The sequence below is a fragment of the Apteryx mantelli genome, chromosome 31, assembly GCF_036417845.1.
Source record: "Apteryx mantelli isolate bAptMan1 chromosome 31, bAptMan1.hap1, whole genome shotgun sequence".
Classification (NCBI taxonomy): domain Eukaryota; kingdom Metazoa; phylum Chordata; class Aves; order Apterygiformes; family Apterygidae; genus Apteryx; species Apteryx mantelli.
Window position 1 is genome coordinate 3,673,357 of NC_090008.1, and position 8,838 is coordinate 3,682,194.

At 50.5% G+C, this 8,838-nt stretch overlaps 1 protein-coding gene across 1 annotated transcript; it reads left to right on the forward strand.

Annotated features, from left to right (window-relative positions):
* The first annotated feature begins 249 nt into the window (after positions 1 to 249).
* On the forward strand, positions 250 to 6,879 carry LOC106484815 (methanethiol oxidase-like). Its single transcript, XM_067313103.1, has 11 exons — positions 250 to 253; positions 1,097 to 1,209; positions 1,983 to 2,168; positions 2,712 to 2,832; positions 3,426 to 3,608; positions 3,928 to 4,106; positions 4,526 to 4,604; positions 4,947 to 5,068; positions 5,169 to 5,261; positions 5,928 to 6,046; positions 6,717 to 6,879. Exons 1-11 carry the CDS (start codon positions 250 to 252, stop codon positions 6,877 to 6,879), a joined length of 1,362 nt encoding a protein of 453 aa, XP_067169204.1.
* The last annotated feature ends 1,959 nt before the right edge of the window (positions 6,880 to 8,838 follow it).

Here is an 8,838-nt window from a genome sequence, read left to right on the forward strand (position 1 = left end):
TCCCCTAGATTGGTAGCTACCAAGGCGGAAACAAGCCACAGCACTGGTCTGGCACCTCCCAAACGCTTAGGAGTGTTTGCTTCTCCCTTGGCAGCTTGCTTTCTCCTCCCCACCCCTAACACTGGTATATAAGGCCCCCTCAGAGCAGCCTCTGCACAACGCATCCCACTCCAGCGAGACAGACAGCAAGCTGCACCTTCAGTTCCAGCACCTCTGCTCTTGGCAAGAGTGAACCCGAAGACCTTCAGCATGGGTAAGAAATACTCTGCAGCCTCCACTCAGCCTCCAGCAGCTCAAAGCTGTCTAGCGTTGATTTATGCCTCCATGCTGCATCTTGCTCCAGCCACTGCCTCAGGGCTGCAGACATTGCATCCTGAAACTCAGTCCCACTTGCGGACCGGTAGCGTTGTGCCTGGCTGGTACGGAAGGTTCGTTTCCTCTGGTTACTATCCTGGTTCCAGGGGCTTATTTGTGCCTTGAAAAGCACCTTCCACTTGGCTGTAGCATCTGTGCTGAGGGGAGCCTTGCTTTCTTCTGGGGAATTGTCAGGGAGACGAGATCCAAAACTTACTTTCCAAAACTTACTTTCTCAGCCTTACTTTCCAAAAGTTCCTTTCCAGGCTAGACCTTTAGACCTGGTTATTAGTGTAAACTCTCTGTCCCTCCCAGTCGATGGGGAGGGGATCGCTGAGGAGCTCAGAAGATGCAGAATGGAGCTGAGCAGTGGTTTTATCTGTGAGCCACCCCCTGGTGGCTCTTTAAGGAGGATTCCTGTCTTTTGTCACTACTGCAACAAAGGCAGATGCTGGTCACAGAGGGCCCCCTCGAGAGCCAGGGTGGGAGAGGGTCCATCTGGTGGGACAGAGCCTTTTGAAAGGGCATCCTTAAAGGAGGTGGAAATCTCATTTTCTTCTTCTCTTCTTCTCAAATCAGACCGGTGCAGAGTTCAGTGCCAGACGTACACAACCTGCCCGGAAGCTGTGAAAGGCAAGTCCTCTCAAGCGTCTTCGGAATGGAGGGCATTTGGGAAAGAGCTTTTCTTTTCCATTCTGACTGATTCATGGCGTGTCTTAACACATTTTTTTTGGATAAAAAGGTCCCAGAGAGGAGCTTGCATACGTGACCTGTACCTACAGGGAAACAGGCATCGACCAGCCTGACTTCCTGGCCACCATTGATCTTAACCCCAGATCTCCACACTATTGCCAGGTACCTGTGACTAGACTCTGTTCTTCCCGGGCTGAGTGCTAGCTGCTGGCTCTGTGCTCCATAATGTCTCTAGATCCGGCACATTTACACTTTCTGCTGTTCCCTGTATGCTTGGCTCCAGCTGAATCATCTCCATCTCTGTGTCCCTGTGGACATGTCAACTGTGACTCACTTGCCAACTCATTTCCAGAGGATCTTGCTACTAGCGAACATTAGAGCCCATGCACTGAACCACCCTGTCAGAGGCTGTTCAGCATGGAAGATGGTCTCTAGTGGCAGATGGGTTCAGAGCAACCAGCACTTTTGCAGCGTTGAGCATGTTTCTATTACACTGCAGATTCAGAGGTGTTCTCTTATGCACTGTACCAACCTGTCTGCTCTCATCCTAAATGGGGAATCAGCACCTGCCTGCCTCCCAAGGTTGCAAGTCCAGGTTACCCACATGAACCAGAGCGGTCGTGGAGTCTCCTTCTCTGGAGATACTCAAAACCCGCCTGGACGCGATCCTGTGCAACGTGCTCTAGGTGACCCTGCTTGAGCAGGGGGGGGGTTGGACTAGACGATCTCCAGAGGTCCCTTCCAACCTCAACCATTCTGTAATTCTGTGAATAGTATATCTCTGAACTGATTAGCCACATATAGGCTTTGACCTATCCACAAATCTGCACCAGTGCAGGGAGCAGTGTTATCCTCACTAAGTAATTGCTTGCATTTAGGTCCCCTTTTCTCCCTGCCAACCTGAGTGAACTCTATTTCTGCCTCTGACTGCCTAGGTGATCCATCGCCTGCCCATGCCCAACCTCAAAGACGAGTTGTATTTCTCAGGGTGGAATGCTGGAAGCACCTGCTTTGACAATATCACAACGAGAAGGAACAAGCTGATTCTTCCCGGTTTGATTTCTTCCCGCATTTACGTGGTGGATGTGGGTACACAGTGCCGGGCTCCCAAACTGTGTAAGGTATGCCTGAGGTGACTCCAAGACAAGTTTCTGAGGAGGAGTTGGGAACTGGTGCTTCTGGAATAAGATGCAGGGAAGAAAGGTTCTCTTCACCTTCTCTTCCATTCTGATTTTAAGACCTGGCTCATGCTTCTCTTTCAGCTGTTTCCTTTCTAGACCAAGAAAGCCTTACACGGGATCTGGTCCATGTTTCTGATGATCATTTTGTTGCCTTCTCCATGCCTGTTTCGTGCAGGGAATGTCTTCTAGCTGGGAAGTCATGTCACACCTGTGCGTGACCCCCACCCAAATAGTGAGGTGGACCATCAAGCTGTCACAAGTTGGGTGTTGCTGCATTCATGTTTGTGTAAAGGAGAAGCTCAGAGGCATCTCTGCTCCTCTCTGAGGAGGAGCACGGTCTGTCTGGTGTGAGTTCCTGGGCAGAAAGCACTTCCTGCAAGTGTCAGAGATTTTCAGAAATCTCAGGTGGCCAAAGGCTCTGCCAGGGAGTGTGAAATGAGCTGAGCAATCAGGGGCTTAAGTGTGCGCGTAAACTTTTTTCAGGTGATTGAGCCAGTGGATGTCTTCTGGAAGTGTAACAAGGGCCACCTCTCTGCAGTTCATAGCCTGCCTAATGGTGATATCCTGATTTCCAGCACAGGAGATCCAGCTGGCAATGGAAAAGGTATTTTCCCTGTAATCATTCCAAGAGCGTGATTCTCATTAGAAAAATAACAACCCTCAAAACTTCAGACGTTCAAAATTTCCAATAGCAAACACAGAAGACTTGTTAAGAACTCCCAGTCCTTCTGTGCTGATATAAGAACAAAACCCGTCCACAAGCCTGAGGTCCAGAGTGGGGACATGAAAACAAGTGATGGAGAAGTACCTGGTCTCCTCCACACATTCAGCTATTTAATCTACCATTCAGTCACTTAATCTTAGTTAGGGGTTCATCCACGACCACTTGAGAATGGGGCAGGGGGTTAAGCCCTGCCAACATATGTAACCTGAGCCACCAAATGCACACTTAGGTGAATATTAAGTTGGGATCATTTTTGGTTCCAAACCCTTGTACTTAGCCCATATGGAAAGCTGTAATACACATCATTTTGCCCAACAAAAGCCACTTGGTAGAGCCTTTGCAGCTGAGTATCTCAAAGGAGAAAATCTTTTGAAGATCATGCTTGACCCTTTAAGTGAGGCTAACGCACAAAGCATGACATCAGTTTGGAAGTGAAGTGTGTGATCCGTTGTGCTTTTCTTCCCGTGCCACAGGTGGTTTTATTGTCCTGGATGGGGAGACCTTTGAGCTGAAGGGGAACTGGGAGAATGAGTGCGGAGTCCCCCCCAACGGACATGACTTCTGGTTCCAGCCGCGCCACAATGTTCTGATAAGCTCTGACGGATTAGTCCCCAAACGTGCAGGACTTGGGTTTAATCCAGATGACCTGAAGAAAGGTGAGGGGGTATAGGTGCAAATGGTCTTGGGAGGATGCCTTTGTGGTCGGGGAAAGGATTAGTGCTGGAGAAAGGGGGCAGGCCGAATTCTCCCAGAAAGGCCCATTTTGCAGGCACTGCTACAGGTAGTGCAGCGTCTGTCCTTAAGAGCAGCCGATCCCAGTCTTCCCCCACTGTTCCCTGGACTACTCAAATTCTTCTGCTACTCCTGGCTGCGGCTGCTGTGGCTCTCCCTGCCTGTTAGCCTTCTTGGGAAAGATTAGTCTACAGGGCTAGCACCACCTCTTCTGACTTGTTTTTTCCTTTGACCTGAAACCAGGGGTCTTTGGGCACCGCCTGAATGTGTGGAACTTGTCCTGCCGTACCCTCATCCAGTGCTTTGACCTGGGGGAGGACTCTCTGCCCCTGAAAGTTAAATTCCTCCACAACCCCGATGCTGCCGAGGGATATGTCAGCTGTGCCCTGAGTGGCATTGTCTATCGCTTCTACAAGAACGAGGCAAGTATTGTCCCACAGTCACGGGAAGTAACGCGAGACCCAATCATCACGACCTGCAGGGTGATTTAGAAACTCTGGAGAGAAATTCAGGGTCGCATCCTCCTGCTGTGTGTATGCTCAGAATGAACTGAGACTCTTCACGTGGCAGCTACACTTCTCCCATCAAGTCTGAAGGGCATCGGATGGGGTTCTTGTTTGAAGATCTTGGAGATTATGTAGAGTGGTGAATCCCAGCCTTGCTGGTGGTGTCAGAGGGTGCTGTCCCTAACTCTGTCTCCTCTTAGTGGGTGGGCCTTGTGTGGTGGCAGCCTTCCTAATGCAGATTTGCCTACCCGTGTGCGCGCGCGCGCGCAGTGAAGCGTTTTCACACCGAAATGCTCAGAAATGCTCACACTGTAGTGCTCCTGTTTCTTGTACAGAGAGACTGCTGGGCAGTAGAGGAGGTGATTAAGATACCGGCAAAGAAGGTGAGGGGATGGATTCTCCCTGAGATGCCAGGTTAGTGTGCCCTGATTCAAGACGAGTATGTGGGGGGGGGTTCTTTTGTTTGTTTGGGTTCTTTTCCTCCAAGAGCCTTAGGCTGTGCAGCCTGGCAAAGCCCACTCGCTGACCCTCAATGCCTTGCTGCATAAACATCACGGAAGGGTTGTCTGAGTGGCTGTGCACACCTCCAGAAATGTGCTGCTTCCCCAACCGGAGCCTGTTCTGCTTGGGCAGGTTTCCTGTAGTGGACTCACTGCATACAGAATGGCAGGGAGAGGTGTGAGCTGTGGCTCCGTGCGGCACACGTTTTCTGCTGGTGCTGCCTTATCCCCATAGCTCTTTGCTTCTCTGTCCTAGCTCTCACAGCCGACTCCGTCATCTCGCTGGATGACAGGTTCCTGTATCTCAGCAACTGGCTGCACGGAGACATCCGCCAGTATGACATCTCCAATTCCTGCAAGCCCAAGCTGGTGGGACAGGTAAGCCAGCACCAGAGAGGCTTCCTCCGTTGGGTTCCTTAGCAGTATCCAGTGGTGGTTAGAGGACAAGGCAACGTGTCTCCCTGTCCCTTGCTTACAGGTGTTTGTGGGAGGCAGTATCCTCAGAGGTGGGCCTGTAATTGTGTGTAGAGATGAAGAGCTGAAGTGTCAGCCGGAGCCCTTGGTGATCAAGGTGAGTTACGCGGCCTCTTTCCCCTGCTGTGTCCTTTGCAAATTGCCTCTGCTCTGCTAATTCTCTTCCCAGGGTTCCTGGGGGCAGTCTCCACTGCAGTTGCCAGTGTGTTTGCAGCGTTTAAAAGCCTGACCCCAGATGGTTTTAACCTAGCAAGCATGGAAAGCACAGGAGGGCAGTGCGGGCACACGAGATTCAGGCCGGTGCTTTCTGAGTAAATATGCCGGTGCCCTGGCATGTGGCGCAGTCCATGGTGAATTCTCTGTAGGCTTGTGCCTTGCAGGGTTCCTTGCTTGGGCTGAGTGGGTTGGAGCTAGCTGAGCCATGCCTGCCGATGCTGTGATCGCACTGCACTGCCTGGCCACAGTGAAGAATTCCCTTGTGTCCCATCCAAGCACAACAGGGGTTTTGCTGGAGCATGGTGGAAACATTCTCTGCAGCTGAAAGAGATCCCAGTTAACTCAGAGGCTGCAGGTTCTGTCTGTCAGGTGAACGTGCGCCTTGACCAGAGGAAAAGTTCAGCTCTCCTTGCATCAAGGCGAGCCCTGCTCCAGTGTCCCTGTTAGGAGGAGAGCCAGCTCTCCTGCTCTGCTTCTCTGCTCCTGTTTTGCTTCTCTGCTCAAAGAATGAGGCCAGTAGAGTCACTGCTCTCTGTTGTGCCTTCAGTGCAAGAGAGTGTACAGCGGTCCTCATAGAATGCAGCTCAGCGTGGATGGCAAGAGGCTGTACGTTACCAACTCCTTCTACAGCACATGGGACAAGCAGCTCTACCCGGATGCGGTCAAGTAAGAAATCTTCGGGAGGAGGGAAGTTGCAGCACTGTCCCTCTGCATGTGCAGTCAAGGCCCATTTGCAGGGCCTCCCTGTTAGCAAAGGGAGAGGTGCCTCATCCAGGGGGCTACAAGGACCCATTTGTGGTTGCAGGGAGACAGATTTTCCTAACCTCATACCCACAGCTTATTTGCGTTGAACTACAAAGGCAGCTGACTTGCACTCCTCTCTGGCTGGACGGGGTGAGCCTGCTCCCTGCGTGGAGTTGCGGTGCCATGGTTTTGCTTGGGAGAGTGTATGTTTATCAATCTCCTCCGTGGCATGAATCCATCCGTGGATCTCCTAGAGCCAGGCTATGCCTGTGCTGCAGCATCTCCCAGTGCAGCCACCAGAGATGTCTTTCTTAGCAAAGCTGATGATGATCTCCAACACAAAGGCAAGCTCCAGCCTGTCTTCACACCATGCCTAGTGGTTTACTCACAGCCATTGCGGATTCGGTAAAACCCCTAAACGCTGGCACATGCAGCTACTGCAACTGGGCCTCAGCTGTGTTCTCTGTAGAAGACAAGGTGTTAAAGAGAAAGCCTTTGCCTAGATAGGGAAGAGAAGAGTGAAGTGCAGGGATGTCCTGAACAGGAGCATGGTTTCCTTGTCCATAATATCTGCTCTCTTGTTCCTTTGCAGGGAAGGCTCTGTCATGCTGCAGATTGATGTGGACACTGAGAATGGTGGCCTGACCGTGAACAAGAACTTCCTGGTGGATTTTGGGAAGGAACCCTGTGGGCCTTGCCTTGCTCATGATATCCGCTTCCCTTGTGGAGATTCCACCTCCGATATCTTGGCCTAGGCCCCATGTGAAAGACTCCCTTCTTCTCTCTCTCCTTTAGTGCAGGTGTCAAAAAAAGAGTGTCGGGTAACTGGGTCGGGGGTCCCCATTCACTACTGGAATCTAAATTGCTGTTAACATAAGCTGCAGAAGCTCTGCCTTGTTGGGAGGGTTTGGTTCGGACAGACCAGTGAACAAAGCCACATGGCCTGGGATTAATCTTGCTGGACTGTGTATCTGAGCAGTGAGTCCAGGCACCCTCTGTGTTCAGTGCAAGGAAATCCCAGGGCATGGTTCAGAGCCCAGGGCGCTCACTCAGATATAGAGCTCTGCAGCATGCAGATGCCTGCCCACCCACCATTCCTTGCTTCCTGGCTACAGTCCTGTCAGACGGCTGCCCCGATGTTTTCAGCCTGTTAGCTATTGCTGTACCGGAGCCTGGTGGGAGACTGTTGAATCCTCTGTTGTGATTCAGAGTTTGCTCACATTTGAAAATGAAGGCAAAAGAAAGTCAAGCACCCACTCCATTGGAGTTACTGTTCTTCAGCCAGGTCGTTCCTGAATAGTCTTCCCCTGGCACGAGAGTGGTTTTGACTCGCGTGCCAAGTGTTTGGGCTGAGGTTGGGCCAAGTGCGTTGGAGCTGGAGGAGGGTGTGCATGTACTCTGAAAAGAGATGCCTGTTTCCTGACACTGCTTTGTACAATGGCTTTTGTATTCTCCTGCTTTAAATACTAATAAAACTGTTCTTGGCATCAGCTACATCTTCCCATGTCTTGTTTCACTGAACCTTTCTATATTGTTTTCAGCAGTGGTTAATGATGAGGTCAGGGTTTTGGAAATCCCTGAGACAGGAATATTGATTATGCATAGGTGCCTGTTATCCTGAATATTTCTAGTAGAAATTGTCTTTTGTTACAAATCATATTTTTTGTGCATTCCTGCAGGCACATGTTTCATAGGGGAACTTTGTCACCATTGTCCTGGTTTTGCCCCAAAGAAAAGTGCCTTGTCAATGCAGTGTAGCATTGTCATCACCCAAACCAACCATTCAGTTTTCATAGGGCTTTCCTCAGGATGGGTAAAAGGTTTGAGAGAACACATTTACTAGACACTCCATTGCAACCCCTGGCGTTTGTTAAGTGACTGACTTGCTACCGAGGAGAGCTTTGCTTTCGGTTTGATCAGTTCAGATGCATAGCATAGTCCCACATAGTGCAGGCAGAGTGGAGTTAGAGGATTCAGCTGAGGTACCCTGCATACACTTAATGCAGCGTAGGCAAAATGAGCTTAGTCCCATGGTAATGCTCAGTAGTCAGTCCTAACTCACTCTGAGATACACCAGTACGAATGAGATGATTGAGGTTTTTCTCAAAAGGAAGATGTAGTTGTTGGTGTTATAGATTCCCCTCCTCTTTGTCATGTGCTGTGTAGGTCTTTATATGTGGGTGTCAAATCCCAACCACACAAAGTAAGCCTGTTTGTTACACAGGACAGCAAGCACTGGCCCCCAGGGGCTCTGCAGGGGAAACCCTACTGCTCACCCACACATCTTCCCACTAGGCCCACTGGCCTTGGGCTTCTCCACCAGGGCGCAATTCGGAGACAAAAGCAAAATTAGTTTGGCGGTTGCAAAAATTAGGCTATAAAGAGGATCCTTTTGCGAGTTAGCCTTTTATGTACTTGCCTTGGAAGAAAACATCTTCATTTACTTCCTTCACACTTCACATGGACAAATGTTCTGCTACAGCTCTCCTGTGCACACTTACTGCTCCCAGGAGAAAAACAGGCCCTTCTGGAGAACAGTTTCATAGCTTTCTAAACAAGGTGTCAAAGAGGGCTGGGAGAAACAGCCCTCCAGGGTGTCCTTTTCTCCGCATTGGCTAGAGAGGACAAAGTTAGATGAGAGTTTCAGGCGATGCACTTTGGTTGAGAGGCATCCCAGGGCCGTTGCTCTCCCTGGTCCCACTCACTCGCGTGTG

Excerpts from the sequence above, each read along its gene's own strand:
- LOC106484815 (XM_067313103.1), top strand. Across the intron at positions 4,605-4,946 it reads GATTCTCCCTGAGATGCCAG|CTCTCACAGCCGACTCCGTC; the intron begins GTTAGTGTGCCC and ends TCTCTGTCCTAG. Across the intron at positions 6,047-6,716 it reads CTCTACCCGGATGCGGTCAA|GGAAGGCTCTGTCATGCTGC; the intron begins GTAAGAAATCTT and ends GTTCCTTTGCAG.